Source organism: Meleagris gallopavo, chromosome 6 (assembly GCF_000146605.3).
Source record: "Meleagris gallopavo isolate NT-WF06-2002-E0010 breed Aviagen turkey brand Nicholas breeding stock chromosome 6, Turkey_5.1, whole genome shotgun sequence".
Lineage (NCBI taxonomy): Eukaryota > Metazoa > Chordata > Aves > Galliformes > Phasianidae > Meleagris > Meleagris gallopavo.
Genome location: NC_015016.2, coordinates 4,231,527 through 4,255,328, shown reverse-complemented (window position 1 = coordinate 4,255,328; position 23,802 = coordinate 4,231,527). Strand labels below are relative to the sequence as shown.

Here is a 23,802-nt window from a genome sequence, read left to right as displayed (position 1 = left end):
TTGTGTTCTTTTTATTTTGATTGTTATTTGAAGGTCAGGACTAGTAGAGCTGTTTGATATTCTTGCATTCTGTTCCTGCATCCAGTCTCACCCAACAGCCTCACATATATTTAGAGCTCAAAGGTGGAATTATTTAGGGGGGTAGAGAGGCAGTAGTAGCTTCGGAGTCTTTTGTGCACACTAAGGTTACTTCCTATGTACAAAGTAAGTTCAGCTTTAAAGCAGGCAGAAGGGAGATACCATCTTCTGTTCTCTTCCAGTGTGGATTGCAGCCTCTTCCTCCCCTCAGGCAATGGGAGTAGAAAACTTAACAACCTCAGAAGTGGGAGTTTCAGTGACCTTTAGCTAAAGTAATATTAAAAACATCTGAAGAGATGTCTAAGTAAATGGGAACCATGGGGGAGGAAGGAATTAAAAGGCAGAAGGGTTTCTCTTTCCAATAGCTGAAGGGGCTCTATGATGAAACATACAGGAGGCTGTGGGAAGTTAAATTGGCTCTGTGGCTTTGCTCATATTCATGGAAAGTGCTGAGAAAAGTGCAGCCCAGGAATGCTGTCCTGTTCCCTAATTCTTGTCAAACAATGTTCCCTCCCCCCAAAAAAGGGCAAAACAAAAATCTTTTTAAAGCTGTAGTTTCAACTGTAATTTGCAGCATATTTTGCTGTGCAACACTGCTTTGGCCTAACAGTTACCATGGCTGGCTTGCAATTTAAAACATCATTTTGCAGAGCCTGGCTCTGTTATCACAGCTATACAAGTCATAGCACAGGATAGGATTACGACTTTTCAAAGTACCATAGTGGGTATTTTTCTGCTCATAACTTTTTATTCTGCTAAAATTTCAGTCCATGTATTATAGCTGAAATGAATGAAAGTACAGGCTCAGCTTACACTGTTTTTGCAGCTGATTTTTTACCTTGACATTTGTCCCTCATTGTCTTGCTGAAATCAATACATGTCTTCATACTTCCCATCATATGTTCCTTGTCCCCTGATCTGTAGCTTGCAAGGTTTCTCTCCCAGGATCCCAGTAACTGTCAGGATTGTTTCATATTCAATGTCACTCCTAAAATGGAGAGGGGGAAGACATTAGCTGGACATCTCTGTGTTTCAGGATGAGATTAGTTTCCTTACAGAAGAAAAAGAAGAGACTGTAAGGAATGAACTGTTCCTCATCACTAACACTCTAACAGCAGTGTGGGATAGGGATCTGGCTTCAGGTTCATGTCCTCTGGCTACATAGGGAGTGTTTTAAACAACGCTGTTCTCTACCTCTCAAAGACATTGGGTTATTGCTTTCATCACTGAAAGAGGAACTTGATTGCATTCCTAGCTGTGGAAGTCAATTTGAGTTAAAGAAATAACTTGAAGCTCTCCTGAGGGAGCAAATTGTTGGGGAGCAAATGCATGCACTGCTTTGATGTGATGATGCCTTCCTGTGGCAGACAAGTTTGATAAGTTGATAAGTTTATCCCTTGTCTTACTGCAGTTGACAATCAACTAAGTCCAGGTTGTAATTGAACATCTAAAAGCTCCCAGCAAGTGTACTTTTAGCACTTGTGCCAAGCAGAAGTCTTACAGCATAGTCTGCTTAAGGCTAGTGTTAACCAACCACATTGAGATAATCCATCTGAAGTAGTTCTTGTCTTCTAAGACATTGCTATAGTAAAGGCCTGCCTCTGTCCTGCCAGTACAAAATTCCCCTGTAGGAAGACCACTCATTATAATCACCTCACATGTAATTATTTACTAATGTCATGCTGGTTCTGAGCTCTTCTGTGCTGGTTATTACGGTCCAGGGCCAAGCAGGTGGGCTGGCTGCTATACAGTAAGGTCTGTGCTCTCTGGCAGGTGCAGCAGAATGCCTGAAATAATCTGTTGGCAGGCAAAATTAAGTGCTTCAGGCAGACAAAAGGAACTGCCAAACAATTTAAGCAGTAGAGAATCTGAGGAGGTCTCTGGTCCAAGATGTGCTCAGAGCAAGGACAGCTTAACAGCAGCTGCTCCAGTCCTCATCCCAAAGATTCCAATAGCTCCAGCACTGGAGGGCTCAGAGCACAACCCAGGGCACCTGGTTACAAAAATAACTCACCTGTAATTTGCTTTGTCTAACATCACTGTCAGCAGCATTCAGAGTTCATTGACAACATTCCAATAAGATGTCCATAAATGTAATTAGAACAATATCAGATGTTTACAGGAGAGTTATTTACATCTACTCTCTTCTGCTCTTTGCTGTTATCTGCCTGCAGCTCACTTATCTTCGTTGTAAGGAAAACCTTTGCACTACAGACAACTGGATTGCATTGATACATTTTTTTCCACCAAACATCAACATGATTTGGCCTATTCAGCCCAAACATTGCGCCAGGCTAAACAAGAGTAAAATGAACTGTATCTTCCCAAGAGAATTTGCATTTTGCTCTGTTTGCTCATTAGGAGCTGTTTGGAAGTGCAGGAACTGAAAAACTTACTTTTAGAGTGCCTAAACTGAAATGAAGGATCCTTGAGAGTGGCTGCAAGACTTTGCTCCTTCAAGCAAAACAAGTAGGTGTCTTACTGGAATTCTGAACTATTCTGGACGCATTTCTCCCTTTGTCCTTGCAAGGGGCTCGATGCATACAGGAGTTAACTGTTATATCAGCCTCTGCACTGAACTACAGGCCTGAGATTTGCTCTCCGTTGAAGATATTACCCTACAGGTAGGGATTTAATCCAGTCGTACAGTATGTTATACCAACTGTTGTCACAGCATGTCTGAAATTTGGGGTGAGAAGTCTAAAAGAAATCCTTTATGTGGAAGCAGCACAGGGAATGAGGTTATATGGAGAAAGCACCAGCTGGAAGCACAGGATTAGCATCAGAAGCTGATAACACAAGCACAGAGCAGCACTCCTGTCCCCTCTCAGTGACTTCTCACAGTGTAAGTCTGGGCTTCTCAGGGAGTAAGGGCAGGGTTTCAGTTTTGCTAACTGTACCTTGCAGTAAAGGTGATCTGCAACATGTCTTTGGTAGGTTGCTCCCCTTCACGTGCCTTCAGGATGCCATTAGCAGGGGAGACAGAAAACACTTCCAGGTCACTGTGTCTTTCTTGTTGATCTGCAATGAAGAAGGCAAGTAGCAAACAGTGCAACACAAAAGCTCTTATGTAGGTTTGTAGAGCATATAGCACTAAAAACAATACACCTCCTTGGCTGCCAACTAATCAATACATCACTTCTTGCACTGTCACAGGTTTTCTATGGAAGTGGCCAGTTTCAATTTTCATCCTTTAATCAAGGGCAGTGATCAATGTCCTCTGTGTCTGAATAATCAGGCTCTGCTCTTCTCTCCTTTGAAGTCCATCTGTTGTTAATCCCACTAGGCACAAATTCAAACAGCTCTCATGAGGAGCTGCTGTTCCTTGTTGCCTCCTGGGATTATATTATAAATGAATATGTCTCACTGACAGTGAGGGCTGTGATTTGATCTATTGGTTAAATCTGGAGTAAAGGCTGAAATCAGCAGGGATATGCTCATGTAAAAACAACAATCCCACATAAGTGAGAACAGAAACAGAATCAGCTATTCATACTGAATACATGCAGTCTTTAAAAAAAAGAAAAAAAAAAAGAAAAACAGAACAAAGAAACTGCATAGCAAGGAGATCCCATTGCAAAACCCTCAAATATATGCAATACCTAGCAAAGCAGTCCAGTAAATTCTACAGCCACTCCTGTTACACAGGAAGACATGTTTAGTCTTGGTCTGTGCAACAAAGCAGGTCTTGAAATCAACCATGTTGCAAGACAGCTCCAGAACTGGAACAGTGAGGTATGCAGTCACTGGGACCAGCTACAAAAGAGAGAAAAGGGAAAGAAAACAACAGGACACCTTATTTTTGATCACAGAATCATAGAATATCCCAAATTGGAAGGGATCCCTAAGGATCGTTTTGTATCTACTACAGCTGGGTTGTTTTTACCTCAAGCACTACATCAGCAGTACTTACATTCTGTGCTCTTTTGCCATTGAGTTTATTCCCCATTCTACAGCTTTGAGTGAATGAAATTGTTGCTGGTTTTATTATTTTAGGGCAGGTTTTCAAATGAGATGCTGTGGTCTTAACGAAGTAACACAGAATGAACATTCTGATTTGTTTTTTCAGTTTTGCTGTGGGGATGCAGACATGACAACATCTTGTCATCCCTGAGGACTGTATACAGCCCACTGTGAGTCATTCAGTTTGTGCACACTGCCCAAGAATATTAAGTTGACTGTATCTTAGATACGGTGCTTGGATCTTACAGCTCAGTCCTCAGAAGTAAGTGGTGTGAAAAACAACGCCTGCAGCTGATGGTTTTGGGGGGCTTTATGGCTTTGCATCTAGAAGAGATCAGTCTTTAAACACAGGTGGGCTGTGACCACACCACGTAAGCTGGACAGATGGGATTTTCAAGGACTTGGGTGCTGCAGGAGGCAGCTCTTGGTGACTCAAAGATGCTGATGAAACACGGTCCCTTCTGAGGGTGCACAGCAGTCAGTCTCATCATAGAATCACAGAATGGCCTGAGTTGAAAAGGACACAACGATCATCTAGTTTCAACTCCCCTGCTATGTGCAGGGTAGCCAACCACCAGACCAGGCTGCCCAGAGCCACATCCAGCCTGGCCCTGGCCTGGCTGCAGGGTGCTTACCTGGGTGCTGTGGTTACTATATTCAATGATCAGATTCTGACTGAACTTCAGCTTTCTCTCTCCACTCTCAAACTGGAGCACTTGAAATCCAGGAAGTATTTGGGTATCTGGCAAATGCTGATACGTCAGCAACTCCAGGGTCGTGTGGAATGACACTTTCACCTGTGGGAAGAGGAATTCAGATGGCTGTCACATAAGACAGCACCACATGCAGGAAATCCAAAGTAAACAGCGCCCAAAGGCCTGAATGCACGTTTTCCCATGGGAACACAAAGGTGTCGTGCCAGCAACCAAACTCCCACAGGAATAAAGTATTTAATGGATATTAAAGAAAAAAGAAACACAGCTATTTCCTATGAAAACAGTACAGAGTGTAAAGCTAGAAGTTGAACAGCTAATTGTTGAACCATGATGGAGAAACATTCTCTAGCAAGACAAAGGTGTTCAGTTCCTGAACTTACAAATACCACATTCCCAAAGATGTCTTAAAAATGTTACGTCTTCTTTTTTCTGACATATGCAGAATTAAGACCGGTGTGCCTCTAAGTCAGGGTGAGCTCTGGAAATGAGAACCATGCTTCAAAATGCAGCTGAGGGTCATTCATTCCTTGCACCGTAGGTAATTCTTGAATCCAGGACTTCGATTCCTTTAATGTCACCATGTACACCCCAAGCTAATCTTTTTTTTTTCCTCTCTTTACACTGTCTGCATCTAATTTAAGGAAATGATAGAATGTAGGTTTGGAAGTATTTTAATTAGTTCAGCATGCATTTGGCTATTGATTTAGGTGAGGTTCAGAAACCACGCAGGGTTTTCCGCAACACAACAGGGTCAGAATTGATGAGAAAAGCACAGCAAGGCCACGGTGGAAAAATATTGTATACCTGCAATATAGCAGGCTAAATTGCCATAATTAGCATTTGCTAACACCACTATTTCCCCTGACACTGAAAGATTTCTAGACTGGTTGTTTTTCTTGTGGTTCATCTGGGCTACGCTAACACACCAATTACTAAGCTATCTATTCTGGCAGGGGATTATTATTTTTGAGCCTACCAGCATGTTTTGCTGTGGGTAAAGCACAAGTTGTGGTTGCTGTTCTGTTTCTTCCTTCTTGCTGTGGGATGTTTTGAGAACTGTGCTGGTCAGGCTGAAGGGTGCAGACAGAAGGAGCCTGAAGTACAGAGGAACCTTAGTGCAATTGGTGAGCTTCAGACTCTGAGTCAGTACTGAAGCTGTCAAAACCTGGTAGAGACATGATTCAGATGGGTTAGTTTCAGTTCCCTTGAGAGCTCTGTGCTTTCAGCAGCACCAGGAATCTGAAGGACACTGCCCCAGAGAAGCCCAATGCTTTCAAAATTTCTCGAGTAAGTAACCCAAATACAAATAATGTCAGAAGGTGAAAGTCTACAGATGACAAAGGGTGCAGGAACTGACCACACTGCTCTAAGTTTCATTCTCCTCTCAGATCTTTAAGTCTTAAAAATAAAATAAAACAAAATAAAATAAAATAAAGGGAAAAAGAGAGAAGGATATGAAATAGGAATTATCTGAGCTCAGCTTTGCTTATTCCTGGCTGGTAAGTACTCGTACTCCTTTTGGTTTACATATCTTGTTATGTGCAGCACTGAAGACTGCAGCATGCGAATAGTGGTGATAAAGATGCATTTTAAAAAGCATGTGGGTATAGCTGTGCATATTCCCAGCAGTATAAAGCAGCTGAACACATCTGTGCACGAGGTACTTACTCCTAACAGAGGCTGGTCAGGTATGAGGTCGCTTGCCATAGAATAAAACACCATTCCTCCATCATGATCCATGTCCACTTTTAACCTGAGGGTAAGGAATGGGAGCTGGTCAGAGCCCTTCCCTCCAGGCTGATTTATTCTGTGAGTGCCCCTGCTGCAGTGTGATGGCACTTACAGAGCTTGCCTTACAGAAGCTCGCATGTCAATCCGTAATGGTACAGCATCGTAACCATGTCTGCGATGGACTTTGCCAGGAACTGTCTTTGCAAGCTGACAACACAATGGAAACAGAAATGATGTATAAATGACAGCACTAAAACATGAAAGTCTACCTTCAGCCTAAGGAGTCGTTACTCAAAATGGGATTCTGCTTGGTAAGGCATTGTCTGTTTGTAAGACATGCCAGCAACGTGCAAGGAATAGCAAAAATGCAGCAATAATGGGACACAATGACTGCACTTAATACACATACAGGCAATACTTTTTCCAGGAGAAAGGAATGCTAGGGATGTTTTTATTAAATATTCAGTTACAATTCATTCATTATACCTTGCACTGTTGCAGTGATTCATGTCAGAGAATCTGAGGGCAATTCATAAAGCACTGTTCAAGCCTCACATCAGCCTGCAAGCTGCACTTGCAAGTTTGCAAAGAGGAAGTTTCCCAGAGGAGAGCTATGCTGTCTGGATTCACACAGGAATGAAGACACAGAGCCAGGAATGGAATTCCACAGCCCTGAGTCTCAGTCCCACTGTTCACTTTTGTAATCAATAAAACCTGATGCTGTGATAGCAATTCAGATCCTGGTCTGGGAGCTGCTGCAGCAGCCAGTGTAAAAAGACAGTGACATTCCCACCCCAGAATGCTTCCAAACTAAAAGGAAATGCAGCAAACAAACCCTAATTAAGGAAGGATGCAGGGGGCTGCAGGTGGAGGACTGTTTTTACACTGTGGCCAGGTATACACAGCCTGGACCCAAAATTACAGGAAGGGAAATTATTACTTTGGAGTCATCTTTAGCCTTGCTGCAGCACTCGGCTTACCTTGTCATCCAGGCTCATGAATCCCAGCACAAACCCTTCACACCGCACTTCAGCCACGGGCTCCGGGAGGACATGGGGGGTGAAGGAGATGCAAACGGAGCTGCTGCCACCTCCCGGAACCACCTGCAACGAGAGCTGCCTGTTTTGCAGTGCAGGCAACTGCCTGGGATTGCACAAGCATCCCCAGTGCTCCTCTGCTCCGGCTGAGTTGTACGAGCAGCTGGAAATCTCCTCGGGATGCTCAGGGCACGCACTGAGATGTCAGCATGTGGCAACAAAACAATACCAGCTGCAAGTATCAGTGCAGGCACTCTTTAACATCAACAGAGTTAAAGTACAGCCAGAGAACATCTCCCCTAAGCACGCAGATGTAGATACACACCTGTTTTTGGAAACACTTCTGCCCAGTTCTTCCCACTCTCACCCCATGGCTAACTGAGCTGATTCTCACATAGCTGAAGGCATTCACACACCTGTTCTGAATGTTTACAAGCTGGGCTTAGTATTCTACAGTTCTGTTTGCTCCCTCCTGACCATTTTTTCCTTTACATGACAGCACAGAATGTAACCAAATGCAATAACCACCAACAGTAGATTTTTAGTGATGTATGGGTTGCAGAGGTTCTGCTTCCCTTAGGTGCATTAGGCAGGTAATGACTAAAACCTGTTTTAAGTGCTGTGCAGAAACAACCGACCCAATTTCATGTTTGGCCCTGCTGGATCTGGATTCTAAAGAAACAGCACAAGGATTGCTGAGCTGACTGCATTTGCCTGCTCAGAGCACTGAGGAGCAGAAGAAAGTTCCAGAGCAAAGCTGGAACTGGTATTTCTGCCAGATCCCGCAGCACTGCAGGTTTGTGCATGGTAGTCAGACATGGTCTGACGTGGACCTGAGCCAGGCCTGGGCAGCTGCACTGCTCAGCACCTGAGCTAACAGACCTTCCTGGAACAATAGTGGAAAGGAGGAGAGTATTCCTCTACAGTTTTATCTTATTTCTAAGGAAGAGTGGCCCCTATTTGCAGCAGTTACTTCTGATGTATGGTGTGTTGCAGCTGTTTATCCAGAAGAGCAAAGCATCCTCCTTCTCCTTTGCCCCTCCTATCTGCCAAGAAACAAACTAAGTCTAAGCACAAAGAAAATGTATGGCTTACTATCTGTCTTGGACTGATGGAGTAGGGGTTGTCAGCAAGAACCCCTTCATGAGGCCGTAGAAGCACAGAGACAATTTTCTGCATTGTAGGTTCTTGAGTGATTATTCCTTCCTCTTCACACTCTGTGTTTGAAGACTGCAGGGACAAAAGGGTGGGGAATAGTTAAAACCATTACGTTGCAAAGGAGGAATGTCAGCGATGTGTACAGGAATGTAAGTGATGTGTACAGAGAACTAACTGTCCATAAGTATGGCCAGCTTCAGTTTCATTCTTTCTGGCATGAAAACTGAACACATGGATGTGTCCTGGACACAAATTTTTTCATGCATAGGTTTGCTCTCCTAAATCTGTCCCCAGACTGCTGGGAAAACATGCATGCTTGGGTCCTGTTCAGCAAAGAGAAACATTCAACCACAACATCTTGGGTCCATTACATAAACCAGCACATCAGGACAACTCCTCTCTCTTGTTGCATGTGGAAGGTAGGAGGTGTATTCAAAACAACTATGCTTTCTAAGCTGAAACAGAGAAAAGGTGCTTTTCATATCTTTTCTGTAAAGCTTTTGCTGGATCCTGCATACCACCTTCCCCATCACTCCCAGCCCTTGAGGCATTAAGTCTCCATATTATAATCAAATTTTACACGTAACAATCTGTTATAACACGGTGACATCTGACAGTACCAGAGCTAGTTTGGCACTAGGACAAATACCTCCAAAACAATAGCTGTCATTTGAACTTCTCAGGTTATATTCTGTTCCCTGACTACATCATATAAAGCACCCATGAGAAAAGTAGACCAAATTGAAGAGTTCTGGCTATCCTAACAATTCTACGTTAACAAAACAAAACATTATTTATCAATGACAGTCTTTAAAAAGTATCTGACCAACTTCTCTAACAACTTTAAGAGAAGCTGAAGTCCTGTTTGCTTATAGCTCATTCTGGAAACCAATTGCCGATACCTACAGCCACCTACTGATGTATTGCTTTTTGACTGTGAGAGAAGCTGACATACCATAATTCAGCTCTTAGTTAAATGTTGTCTGTTACTGTTTTCAACCTTTCGTGCCAAGAAACCCATCATGTATCTCAGCAGCAGTATAAAAAACAGACTAATAGCTGACCTCATCTGTGGTTTGCAAAGCTGGATGAATGCTTCCACAGGGAATGGGGGGCTGATCCAATCCTAACACGATCTCTGAGTTGCTACCAGTTGATGTAGTCTCATTTTTTGCCATGTCCTTAGGAGGAAAAGGGTCTCCAAACAACATCAGCAGGTCCACCAGCTTTTTATCATCTTCCTCTTGGTTGTAAGTTTCCCAGTCCAGGCGAATGTCTGAATGGAAAAGCAGAAAGGGCAGTTACTGCTGGTCATTCAGAAGACTCGGCTTAATTGGTCCTGGAGAACCACATCAAGTAAAGAATTTGTTGTCTTGCAACTGGATTTGTATTAGAGCACATCTTAAGCTTTGTCATGTTTGCTATAAACCAACTAAATTGAAAACATGCATGCATCTATGCCATGCATATGGGTAATAAAGTACTTGGCCACTCTCTAGGTCCCAAACAATACTTCCATTAACATTAAAATTAATGATGGGCATTTTGTTAAGTAAATATCTTTGATGGCATTCAGGAAAAAATAGAAAAAATTAAGATGAATGACCATTGCTTTGAAGAGCTTAATGAGGAAATAAGAAGGCCAGGTAACACTTAACAACCAGAACACTGGTTGTTCTATTTTTATTGCTACAAGGAGTGCAATGCAAGTGTTGGTGCAAAATTATTATTACCAAAGGGAGTTGGATTGTTGAGTCGGACACTCCGAAAGACAGGACACCCTCCAGAGACATGAGTGCCAAACCTGAGGGGGAAACCCACTGTTAGAACATGTAGAAAACAAGTGAATGTCTGAAAAAACTTTAATTAAAGATTCATTTATAAGTAGGAAGTATATGGCTGTAGTGGCAGCCTGTTAAGAGTGGCTATTGGGTAAGGTGTGGCTAAAAACTGCCAAATGCAGTTCTTTAATCAGTCTCTTTCTTCCGATGTTCTTAGTTGTCTCAGACATTTCAGGGTGAACACGTGAAGTCAACTTTTGTGAAAAACATTGCTAGCGGCAGCAAGGGCTTTAACCCTACTTTGCCCTCATTTAACTGAGGCTGCATTTGTCCATGATCCATATGGACAGGGAGAAATGTACAGTGGACGATTAGGAAACGTGCCACTGTGTACCAATTTCCATCCCCACTGAATCAATAATGCTGGCATGAATAAACTTTCATGACTGAAGTCCAGAACAATGATTGATGGTAAGCCTGAGAAGACCTGGATGCAGATCTTTTTCTAATTATTCTGGCAGAAACAAATGCATTGGTGTTATAGAAGCAGATACTGTCCTCTGACAGTCACTGTGCTGACTTCCTCATTACACCACAAGAAGATGGGAACAGGAGTAAATGTTGGCTATGGTCCAGTGGTATTTAATTGTCGGACTTCTCTGTCAGTAGTTTGGGCTGTACCTGATTATGGGTTGCTGCGTTTGTGGTCCTGCCATCTGCAGGAAGATCGGGCAGCCCTTCACAGTCATTTGCATAGGAATTAATGTAGGCTGTAGGTCTCCCACCTATTAAAGTGATTATTGTTTTAGAATCAAGATAGAACTAGTATCTGGGTTTCAAAATTACATTTTGAAAACTGTTTCTGATTTTCATATGTTTTGAATGATATCTTTTGAAAGCACATTCTAAAGAACAGCTTTTCTCAGCAGGAGAGTGCAGTAGCTCACATGTTAGTTAACTTCCCTGCAGCCTTTCCATACAACATAATGTACTGTATTGGTAGAGCAGAATGGCACACTGGACAGTTACCAAGCAGATTTTATAATCAGACTGCTCCAGTCACTTCAAAGACACGTGGAGGTTGTGGATGCCCCATCCCTGGAGGCATTCAAGGCCAAGCTGGATGTGGCTCTAGGCAGCCTGGTCTGGTGGTTGGTGACCCTGCCCATGGCAGAGGTGTTGAAACTAGATGAGCATTGTGGTTTTCAATCTTTTCAACCCAGGCCATTCTATGGTTCTATGGAAAACTCCCAAGGGATAGACATGTTACCCCAAAACCAAACCAAACACTGCAACAGCAAGCTCCTTGCATGCTGTTGGAGCTAGCAGCATCTGCCCTGAATTCTTACAGAAATCCTACTAAATGGAAAATGTGCTTTTAACAGAAAGGAATCTGGGAAATGCAATTGGTGTCAAATCTGCCATAGCAGTATTTCACTTGAAACCAAGCCCCACCTACCTTACAGACAAGATCATCACTGTACTCTCCCCACATGTTGTTGTAGGCTGTTATTTCTATGATTAGCCGCTGGAAGGCATGCAGAGTTCCTGAGGAAGGTTGTATATGGAAAGCTACTCCCTTCCCATGAGACAGCATCGCTGCTGCAAACTCTAAAAGGAGCAGAGCAAAGAAGCATTTGATAAGTTCTGAGGAAATGGAACAACGTTAGTCTTTCAGAGAAAACACAGGAGCAGATTATTCGCTCGTATCAATCAGGATAACTTCAATGGCTTCAGAAAAACTGGGATTATTTACACAGCCCATATTTATAACACTTGAGTTCTCTTCTGCAGTGGGTTTTAATCTGTTGGGTTTTTTTCCTTTGTTTTTATGAGTCAATTCTTGCAGAGATTATTTCATAGATGGACCGCCTTCAGACAACCTGTTCCAGGACACTTTGGGATGTGCAAGGCAGTGATTGGTTAAATGAAAACACACCCTCAACTTTAGAAAAATAAGCTGGAATTTGTCCTAACTGGTTATCATTTTATTGGCAGCTGCCCGTTTACATCTGTGTGCTGTTCAGGACAAAGAATGTGAATTATAAAGAGCAGAGAGGCTTTCCACATTCTGAATTACCCTGCCTTCCAAATCAATAGGCTTCCATAGAATCTGTCAGAACAGCATTTTCCCCATCTTAAGGACTAATTCAACAGCTGAAAAGCTTTGTCTTTCTAACAGATGCTAAACACTATGGCAAGCTACCAATGTATCCAAGTTTTATTTTGGATACACAAGACACATCCACATTTCATGGCATTTTGCTCTCACTTCCCCCCTTCCCTGGGTCCCTTGTGGCTCTCAGTATCATTGTTTTCACTACAAAGCATCAAAAATGATGGATGTGCTGGGGCTAGCTTTCCTACGCTGGGGAAATAATATATTAAGGGGTTTGAAGGAGGAAAGTCTGCTACAATGGTATCAGAAGACTGACCAGGAATGAAACAGCCAAATGTTACACATCCATACTCTGTGCTGGGAATGAACTATGAGCAGAACCACCCATCTTTTGGGGTGAAAAAAAGAAAGAACAGTGTCCTAATGTTTATGCAATGTGGAGTTTTGCACTCAAGAATGAAGTGAGGAGCTACATTATTTAATGGTGTCGATGTAGCCAAGTACTCCAACAACAAAATTGTGTTCCTGACTGGCACTTTCAATGCTGTACGTGGAAGTCAGTTGATTTTTGCCTTCTCTCCACGGGGGGGGATTATCCTTGTACCTGACTGTGCTCTTTTGGCTGCATGTTTCGTGGTGGGCCCTCTCCTTTTCACCAGGTAGCCCGATGAGCTTGAAAAGAAAAACATCAAAACATCGTAACACTTCTGTGAAATGAGCATGTCTCTGCTAACATAACATCTCTAGCTGACTCCTACATTAGCGGCCATTATAGCTTAAAGAAGGACTGACTACTCAGTGTTTTTGGAAAATAACATCCTTAAGAATGAATTAACTGAAGAGCTGCAAGGCTCTGTGTACAGTCCAACACAACAGAGCCTTGGCAGGCTCTGTGTACAGTCCAACACAACAGAGCCTTGGCAGGTGTAAACCAGCCTATATCCACACAGTGGTGACAACAGTGGAGTTCTGCCACTTGTACTGATTACATGAGAGAATCGCCAAGGTAGGAAAAGATCTCCAAGATGATCCAGTCCAACTGTCCATCTACCACCAGCAGTTCCCACTAAACCACGTCCCTCAGTACCACATCTAAACGTTTCTCCAACTTTTGTCTTTGCTTTCCAAGCTATCAGTTTCTGCAGGAAATCTTTTCAGCAAATTTCATCACCACAATCAAAGAGCTTAAAAACAAGAACCAAAAATCCCAAATGCTGTAACACTGCAGAAGGTGCATCTTGTGGCAGAGAGCACGCTGTCCTGATTTCAATTTTAACCCAGATCTCCATTAGTATTTGAGGCATTGGGCAGAAAAGCAAGACTTACAGCAAGATAGATTGCTCTGGAGTAGGTGAAGAGCCAGTAAAATACACAGCTTCTAGTCTGAACAGTGCACTGATTGCAGTGTGATTGGTAAGAATCAGCTGACGTTTCACTGTGTCTTTCAGTGCAACCTCAGATCCAAAGTCCAAAATAAGGTCACTTGGGCTTTGTAACATTTTTCTTTCATCACTGTCAGAAAAAAGTAAGTATTACAGTATCAGTCCAGTTTTCTTATGTCACAAATGACTTCAAGAGATTTAAAATGTACAATATACAATGTGGTTGTGAAAACCAGTGTAAAAAGACTAAGCAGCTGAGTTTTTGTCATCAGCATTTAGTGCTTTACATTTTTTCACTTCTAACCTTGTAAGGATTTATTCAAGGTACAAAGTTGATCATGTATGATGTGTAAATCTACCAAATTAAAGCCATTTTTACTTATATTAAAACATATAAAAATGAGCATATTCCAAAAGAGAGTAATCATGCCACATATAAAAAATAAATCACTCAGATATACCAAGTCAAAGAGAGGTCTGCTGTCCTTTCTTTGATACTGTGTTTAATGGTGCAGTAAGAAAACAGAATGGCCCAACACAATGGATCTTGGTAATTCAGTAGGAACTGAATGTGCACATTTTTGGTATCACAGAAGACAGCTGTTCCTCACATATTATGAACTGCAGGGGCCGTATGCTTTGGTCAGTAGTGACAAAGGTAGTTTTCCTGCTCTTTACACACCAGAAGGATCAGGACAACAGGAAGACTGCAAGATCCAGGAGCATAAGTGAGACCAGCCAAAACATGACCATGAGTTTTACTTGCATGCAGTTAATTTCACACCAATTCATTATTCATCCAAAACTTCATTCAAAGTTGTTTATTTAATTTGTTTCAGCTCATTGTTCAAGGCCAGTTTGGATGGGGTCCTGGGCAGCCTGGTCTGGTATTAAATGTGGAAGTTGGTGGCCCTGCCTGTAGTGGGAGGATTGGAGCTTTATGATCCTTGAGGTCCCTTCCAATCTGAGCCATTCTACAATTCTATCTGATTTTTTTTCCAGTTAATCTGGAAGCCCAAGATATAAAAAGATGTTAAGTCTTGTAGAGTGGGACTGCAAAACCACGTACTGCACATGCAAGCTAGAACGTTTCGTTTGGGAATTGAGTTTGGCTGTGTCACTGTGACCCGCCTTAAGGCTTGGTGCTATGGAGATGTCATCCAGTTTCTGAGAAGACAGCACCTTGCCAAGAGGTATGTAAATTATAGAGTTTAACATCTTCAATCTACTCTTAAAAGACTGTTGTTTTTGGTGGTATGAAGCTGATCTTCATTATATTTGGCTACAAGAAAACTGCAGAGGTAAACGTATCAAGCTTTGCACTTCTCGTGACATTCTTCAGATGTTTTTAATACCATCACACACTTTGGTATAATTGAGTATTCTACAATAGACTAGAGCTTTGTATCTATTACAATCGTTCCACAAAAAGAAACAGAATCATAGAATGGTTCATCTTCCATGATTTTAATAATGCCTTGATTTACCTGGCATCTTCACCTTCACAGGGCACTGAGTAGGTGACATGCAATCCTTTTACTTCCCCAGAAATGCTCAGAAGGAGGGGTTCAGTCATGTCTTCTATGCTACAGGAAAGGGCAAGGCCTTTCAGCTCACCCTGATAGGAGAAGAATCAAATTTGCTTGTGAATGGAGTAGAGATCACAGAGGACAGGCATTAAGAAATTAAGAAATCTAATTAGGGAATGCATTTAAACCTCACTGGAACAGATCTACTGCAAAGTGTTACTGAATTGCTTTAAACGTACCACCTGCAAACAGATTTGCTAAGAAGGAAGAAACAAGGTACAGTTTTGTGGCTGTTTCATCTCTTTACATTCATATCAGTCTGTAAGCCTAACATTGCTCCATTAGTGATTTCTGACATGCTTTCTGTATTGGAAATTTTGAAGCTCTAAGCATAGTTACCTCTAAAGCAAAGCAATTTCAGATATATTGTATGCAAAAAAGAACATCATATCGTGTATATGGAAATCCTTGTCAGGTGGAATTGAGGTGAGGATGATAGCACTACTCTGTTGATAAGCACCAGTTTTTAAACTTACTGTGATGTTAGCTGTCAGCTCTATGCAGAATTCTTTTTCTTCATTTGGGGTTAAAATGCCACTGGCTGGAGTGATGATGGCAGAGCAGAAAGCTGCCTGACTTCCAATGAGCTGCCGAGCAGAGAGGACAAACACTCAGTTAATCTGTTATTTCAATAACTCTTGATTCTTTCACATTTTCCCCTTCTGATGTTACAGGTCTATAAAAACAGTTACTCTAAGGTTCAGAATACTTTTCCTTAGCAATACGTAGAGCTTGCTGAGATGAGGCTTGCTTTGCAATTCTCCTATGGCTGCTAAGATTCTCTTACCTAGAATCATTTCAAGTGACTTCAGGTGCTCAACTGAGCAACCTGTACTGGGAGCAGAGTTACTGTAGGCCCTTTCCCAGTCAGAAGCCTTCCCAGGGCTAGGTCAGCTTACCTGATATTGGAACAAATTCCTCAAGGTGCCTCAGGTCTCTCCAGCTAACTACACAGAAGGCCTATAGAGACAGTTTTGCCTGTGTGACTGACACGAACTCAGAGGTTCACCTCAGTTGCTCAAACACAAACATCGGGTACTATGCACAGTGCCTGGGTATCCTTCCAGGCTCCAGCTACTCCAAACGGTTTTCCCATGGGTCCTGCATCATCTACATGCACTGGTAGAGTTCCTCAGGCACGTGAGGACATCTCAGATGGCACTGAATGCTTTTACATAGGCAACTGAGCTAAGTCTCCAATGCCAGAGTGGATCTGAATGACTAAGGCACTGATAGTGCGACTTACAAGTTAAGCTACCTAAGCAGGTGTCAATTTCAGAGTGAGCTGAATAGTTCTCTGGATTCCACTGACAATACGAACACATTAGGATTCAGTTGCCTAAGCACAGGTCCATAGAGTAGTGGTTGGCTGGCGTGGCAGGACTTACAAAAGACCACAAGTGAAATGGAGGTCACAAAGAACATTCTACAGCACTCAATATGACACTAGACAGCTATATTCTGGTAACTGACCTCCTGCCCAGATTTTCCATCACCGAAAAGAAAGTTCAAACAGTAGCCCACCTACTGACATTAAATTTAAGAGTCTTAATCTGTGAGCTCAAACCCACCTGGAATATAGAATTCAAGTTTAGACACAATTCAAAAGCAATGCTGCTGCTTTGCTCTACTGAACTAAATACAAAAACCTGAATAGCTACAATACTTTCTTTAATGCAGCTTTCATCCTGTTTTCCTCTGCCACTTTGCTCACACCACCCTCCAAGGAGTGATCAATAGTCAGTAACTACACATTAACATCAACGGGTAGATAATCTCTTCATCAAGTCTGGTCTCAAGCTGAAGTCCTGCCCATAAGCCAGAAGACAGGAATCACTAGTCAAAGGACACATCAGAAAAGCTTTTAATTATCATTTGTATTTTGATGGAAATTCCAGCCCTGCTTTATTCTTCATCTATTAGAAACACACTTACCTTTCCCCATGAGTATTTTGCTGGCAGCCGTGTCTGGTTGAAAAGTTTGCTTGTTGCTTTGACAGGAATTCCAGTATACGTTTCAGTGAGCACTAGATGACTAGATAACAGGCATGCCTGGGGGGTCTGAACTTCAACAGAAACAGGAAGGTAACTGGAAGTAAACACACAGATGGCCTATTGTTATCGTTAACGAGATGTGCTAGACATACAACAGCATGCTGGAAAGAATGCTGATTATGTTTACTTAGCAATATTAGTGATTAGCTAGTTCTTTGATAGGTTACACGAGCCCATTCTGAGTTTTTGCTATGTATTTTTGTTTTAGGAGACAAACCTACCCATGCTGAAAATCACATGTGAATGTCAGGAAAAAAATAAAGCAGAATGTGGCTTTTTCCCCTTACCTCCTTTCTCCATTTTCTACCTCTAGTTCTAATACTGTATGGAGACGCTGACACAGCGACGACGTGTACTGAACTGACACACTGCATGTACCCAAAGGAGGTAATAATTCAGCAGATGGCTGAATGGTAAAGGGAGATACCTGTGAGAGAAGAGAAGGAATAGAAACGCTTTTGATGCCCATAAAGGAAGTGTAAAATGCTGTACCTATACGCTCCAATTGAGATTCACGTGCGACCAGTTTCTCCTCAGACATGTCATGTTTCTCTGCCCCTGCAGTCCCATCTGGTTAGATTTTACTACATGCAATGATAGCTTTGTGAAAACCTGGCTAGACAAGGAGAAAGGACTTGGCATCTGTGGGGACAGCTAGTAAAACAGCCATGAGTTAAGAGAAGGGCTGTCAAAGCCAAGGGCTTAAAAAGGTGTGTGTGGCGAGGGGGAATGCAAAGCAGTCAGTACTAGTAGCAGTGGCTACTTCCAAAGAGGTTGAACAGCAGCTATGCAAGATGCCAAGGAGAGATTCTTGGACAGAGAGTCAAAAAAGGAAGGTTGGAAGACCAGAAATAAATTGAAAAAGCACCAGTGTGGGACAGGAGCTGGAGAGATTCAGGTAAAGGAAAGAGGCAGCTTTTATGTAGGAGGAAGCAAGAAATTGACCTATCATCTCCACTGCAATATGAATGGGCTCTGGGGTGATAAATTCAACAGATTAAGTCTCTGCAATCTCTGAGGTCCTAGGAAGTGTTGAGAATGCAGGGAACAAAGGAATAACAAAGTGAGAAAGAAGGGTTTGAGGACTGTGAGAAGCATATCTTGATTCAGGCATTTCTGATTATAGTTATTTTGGGGGAAAGGGATAGACAAGCACACACACAGCTGCCATAGCCACCTCTCATAAATCCTTCTCTTTTTCCATCAAATTTCAACCAGAGTTGGTGACACATCTGCATCACATGTAAGAAAAAAAAAAATAATCCAAAGCTGAAGAAGTCATAAAATTAGGAGCAGCTTCACACAGCCTTTCATCTCCTGAGATAACCAACAGAAAACTCCTCTTTCAGTGCAGAACTGACACAAGCTGTCCAGGAAAACAGAATATCCAAGCACTGTTTATACCATTTTTGCCACAATAAAAGCAAACAATTCCCTGTATGGTCAGTTATGCAAGGAGACCAGCAAGCATAGTTTGGGTTTTATTACTAGAGAAAGCACTCATCCTAAAGTCCAGGTATCCTCACTTCCCTTTAATGTCAGTGGTGTGGGAAGAGTGCTGAGCAGCCTTATCAGAATGAGAAGGTCTTACTCCCTTTCATACATTAGTAGTAGCCTAAATCTCTGACAAAGAGGAAATACTCCATGGCTCTTTCAATCATGTTGAAATTAACAAAAGTTAAAAAAAAAACAACAAAACTTCATATACATTTATTTTCTAAAAAACTTGTGCACTTCATAGAATCATAGATTGGTTTGGGTTGGAAGGGACCTTTAAGATCATGCAGTTCCAACACCCTGCTGTAGACAGGGCCATCTCCCTCTAGACTAGGTTGCTCACAGTCCCATCCAGACTGGCCTTAAGTAACTGCAGAACCAGCTGCATAATGAACTGCAGAAATCAAAACTTTGCGTATCTGGAATGAAAAGTACAGCTGCTAAGCCTGAGGAAGTAATAGCTGAAGAAGGAACATGGCAAGCTGTAGCAGTTACTTACCTCTTCATTCCTTTCAGCTAGACAAACCTGGCTTTCTTGCATTCTCCACCGTGCTGGCAGCTGGCACAGATTTTGAATCTCAAAGGTTCCTACCACACTCTCACCTGGCTTAATCAAACCTAAGCGGAGTGAGGGAACACCAATATGAAGAAGAGGACCCTAGAACACCAGAAAACAGATGGCAAAATGGACTTTTCTGCCAAAACTCCTTAATTAAAAAGCGTACACTAGGCTAAGATTAATCTTCTACTTCACAGAGAAAAGCAGAAAGCAAATGCCTTCTGTGTAATAGAGAAAAATCTTACTATTGTGGGAATATCAGCATTTACACAGTTGATACCAGACAGCAAAAATGCTTCATATTTGTAACTGCCCTAGATCTGTCAGGCCTTCAAGAAGCAAAAAGCTTTACAGAGCCAACAGCCTGGCCCTGCAACACCAGGCTGGTTCTTACCTTAAAAGCAGCCTCAACGTGCAGCACAACTGGCTCTGCAGAGTGTTCAATTTGGCATTGCAGGTTATGGCTGACACACCCAGGTCTGATTCCAGCAATCATCAGTTCAAATTCACAGTATTTATTCCTATCTAGAAAAGAAAAAAATATAGAATCAAAGTCTCACCTTCCTGAACAGAAATAAGCTGCTGTAAGGCTGGAATTGGAGATCTTGGAACCAAATGAAGCCTCCTGCTGGCTCCAGCAGACTGGGGATCAGCCCTGTCTGACACCTTGCAATATAATGTTCTACAGCTTTTCTCATTCACTTGTACCAATTTAAATATTTCTATCATTAACTAATACTCATAAATCACAGAAACTTTACCTATGACACCAGTAAGAGGTTCAACTTCCATAATGGCACAGTCTGTGATATTCTCCCATGTATACTTGATCAGTGACTTGCTATTATTCCACATCTGTAACAATTAAAGTTAATTAACATACCAGAAGCTTGCACAGCAACAAGTCCATATGCTGAGAGCAGTGATGCACTGCAAACTAGGTACTGCAAGTCTCACATCACATACTTATATTGCAAACTTTAATGACATCCTGATCCTCAGTAAATCATAAAATCATAGAATTGCAGGATCATAGAATGGCCTGGGTTGAAAAGGACCACAGTGATCATCCAGTCCAACCCCCTGCTATGTGCAGGGTCACCAACCAGCAGACCAGGCTGCCCAGAGCCACATCCAGCCTGGCCTTGAATGCCCTCCTTGGACAACCTGTTCCAGTGCCTCACCACCCTCTGTGTGAAAAACTTCCTCCTAATATCTAACCTAAACCTCCCCTGTCTCAGTATAAAACCATTGCCCCTTGTCTTATCACTATCCACCCTCGTAAACAGCTGTTCCCCCTCCTGTTTATACGCTCCCTTCAGGTATTGGAAGGCCACAATGAGGTCTCCCTGCAGCCTGCTCTTCTCTAAATGTTAGTGCCTACTAAAATACTTTGATGCATACTGTAGCATGTACTCTAGCATACTGTATCTTCACCTGATATTAATACAAACTGAACTAACACAAAGTGGAAAGGCATGGAACATCTAACATCTGACTTGAACACTACCAATCCAGTGCTGTGCTCTTTTTTCACCACATCCAGTCACCTTCCCTCTGTAATGTAAAACAAAAACAAGAAGTAGGATTCGGCTGACTGGATTTCAGATGTCTTCAAAGTGGCTGAGAGCTCCTTATCTGATCCCATCTTCTAGGGCTCTTTGCAGTCACTGATGCCAATTAGACATTGCTAGCAGCAATATCTCCAAATTATTTTAGCCTGGGAGATGTTAGGAGTCACCCCTTGGATGTCCAAGCACTATAAGGAAAGTTACAGCAGGTAGCTCGGAGGAGGAGATCTATGCCCAAAGCACCATCTTTAACCAGATGAATTCAGTGGCTACCTTTGCACTGGGATTTGGTGTTTTCTGAAACCTGAACTCACTGATTCTCCCAGAACGTTATTGCATTTGAACCTCTCTAAGAAAAAATGTAAAGATCATTAACTAGGAAGTGTCTTCTTGCCCGGCTATTGCTAATAGACCTATTTTTCCCAGTTGAAACTAGAATCAAAATGATCCTGGCCTATAGTGAAATGAATGCTGAGTGAGTGGATTGCAGCAGAAGCTCATCCCATAATATCCAAGCAGAAATTAACAGAATCTGCAGCCACAGAAATAGATCTAAGAAGCTTCAGCAGAAGTGATTTCTGTAGCTTTCCTGCTGTAGTCCTTTAAACAAACAGTGTCTCTGTTACAAAGTAATTTAATCATCCATGGGTTAATTCTTCCCAGCTGGAAAAATCTTGCACTGCAGGGCTGGCAGATGGATGAGCACTGGTTTGTGACCCAGAAAAGCATTTACAAGTGTAATACTTTGCAATATCAAACTTCAGAGATGAAAACAGAGCAAAGCCTTCTGCCTTGAGCGCAGGGCTGAGGAGGCCTGCTAGGGCATTTCAGCTTGGTACTCATAGCCTCCTTTAAAAATATTTAAGAAAAATTAAAACCATATGGATCATCTGATATCTTCTAACAACACCTATCATAGCCAGAGTCACAAAGCAGCTGATAGAAATGAAGTAAAGAGCAAACAAACCTTAAATGTTCTTCTGACATTTACACCAAGAAAGCTTTCTCCAGGGATGATAACGGCGTACGGTTCCAGAAGAAGCTGAAATGGCTCCGTGGATCCTTTCACTTCTATATCCAGTGCTATTACATCCTCTGCTGGGTATTCTGAGATGTTTTGGAGCATTCTCTCCCTTACTAAACTTCAGAAGGAAATGTGGTAGAATTATTAACTGTTCAACTTGGTGCCATCTTTTAATTGCCCGATCAGAAGTGCAAATTAGCAAAAGCTTCTCCACTCCAGACTGCTGGAGTGCAGTAAACCCAGGTTGGAGCAATAAGCAACAGGAAGACTTCCAGTAGTCTTTTAACATACTCTGTCCCAGAACATTCATGGATTAAATATGTAAGTCATAGACTGCTGTGACAAACAGCAATAACAAAAGCTGATGGAAACCTCAGCACAAAGCATAGGAAACGAACAAATGACAATATCTTTCCAAGAGAGGTGCAATCTCAGCTAGGGCTAAGGCACGTGTTCAGACATTGAGATAAGCTATTTGTACCACTGTTGGCTGTGCATAAAAAATGCTTTATAACTGTCAGTCCACCGTAAGTAGGAAAATAGAGAACCCCAGTGATGTAATGCAATAGCATAGCTAAAATGTGGCTGGAAAGTACTGATTCTCAGCTTACCTAGGTGATTCTGGGATGTCCCTCAGAACCAGCTGTATCACACTGTGGTAAATCTTCAGCTGTACAGATAAAGAGGGGATTTTATTCTCAAGTAATTGGCTATGTTGAGAATTCAAAAAACTGAGATGAAAACTGAGTTTACATTTAAATAACGAAGAATCATCGCTGAGATCCTAAACTCTGATAAACTGTATTCAAAATCTAGAGGTACTAAAAGAAAACATGTTTGACTGCAAAACATTAAGCCAAGATTCTGATCTCATGGAGTATGGTTCCAAGAAAAACATTCATTTTTGACACGCTAGTTATTATCTCCCTGGTAGATTGCATACTACACACAAACATCTGCAAATACTCTGCAAATGAAGATTAGTATTGCTGTGCTAACAGAATTTGCTTTAGCCACTTTAGGACATTTAACTTACTTGGCCATCAATTTAATTTTGAATAAAAAACTCTGTTTTTGCCATGATGGGATAAAGAAGATACTTCCTGTATTCAAACAGAAACACAACCACAGAGGCAGGCCTTAAATCTGAAGTGTTTTGCAGAGGATTTGTTTGTTTACCGAGCGATATTTATCTAAGTGTAGATGTAAACTTCAAACATTCGTGTTAATAAATTAAAATCTTGAAAATATCATTAATACATTTTCATATTGACTCATCGAAGTGTTTTCTTATAAGCTAATTTCTCCTCCACACTTACTTGAGGCATTCCTATGTCTGTCAATCATCACAACATGGGATATTTGTACTCATGGGTTTAGTTTGGCTCATGTTTCTTTAAATGCAGTGAGCTCATACTCCTTATTTACGAGGATGAGAGAACAGACACGAAGACAGACATCCATCAGTTCAGCTGCACTCAAACATCACTGCACCCTCTACCACAGCTGCATATCATCACTCCTCTGACAAAGGCTACTGCT

The 23,802-nt window shown here is 42.0% G+C and overlaps 1 protein-coding gene across 1 annotated transcript in view; it reads right to left on the bottom strand.

Moving 5' to 3' along the window:
* Positions 1–446: 446 nt before the first annotated feature.
* DLEC1 (DLEC1 cilia and flagella associated protein) overlaps positions 447–23,802 on the bottom strand; it is a 37,653-nt gene continuing 14,297 nt past the window's right edge. Inside the window, exons 15-38 of the mRNA XM_010712326.3 lie at positions 22,872–22,930; positions 22,204–22,378; positions 20,427–20,520; positions 20,060–20,190; positions 19,606–19,764; positions 17,897–18,036; positions 17,490–17,643; positions 16,031–16,141; positions 15,453–15,583; positions 13,910–14,095; positions 13,188–13,255; positions 11,924–12,075; positions 11,146–11,249; positions 10,417–10,487; positions 9,748–9,959; positions 8,621–8,755; positions 7,469–7,591; positions 6,601–6,695; positions 6,426–6,510; positions 5,734–5,922; positions 4,677–4,838; positions 3,681–3,834; positions 2,979–3,099; positions 447–1,066 (exon numbers count right to left, since the gene is read on the bottom strand). Of these exons, the coding sequence (XP_010710628.1) occupies positions 949–1,066; positions 2,979–3,099; positions 3,681–3,834; positions 4,677–4,838; positions 5,734–5,922; positions 6,426–6,510; positions 6,601–6,695; positions 7,469–7,591; positions 8,621–8,755; positions 9,748–9,959; positions 10,417–10,487; positions 11,146–11,249; positions 11,924–12,075; positions 13,188–13,255; positions 13,910–14,095; positions 15,453–15,583; positions 16,031–16,141; positions 17,490–17,643; positions 17,897–18,036; positions 19,606–19,764; positions 20,060–20,190; positions 20,427–20,520; positions 22,204–22,378; positions 22,872–22,930 (3,129 nt within the window). The 3' untranslated portion in view covers positions 447–948. The remainder of the gene's footprint in view (positions 1,067–2,978; positions 3,100–3,680; positions 3,835–4,676; positions 4,839–5,733; positions 5,923–6,425; positions 6,511–6,600; positions 6,696–7,468; positions 7,592–8,620; positions 8,756–9,747; positions 9,960–10,416; positions 10,488–11,145; positions 11,250–11,923; positions 12,076–13,187; positions 13,256–13,909; positions 14,096–15,452; positions 15,584–16,030; positions 16,142–17,489; positions 17,644–17,896; positions 18,037–19,605; positions 19,765–20,059; positions 20,191–20,426; positions 20,521–22,203; positions 22,379–22,871; positions 22,931–23,802) is intronic.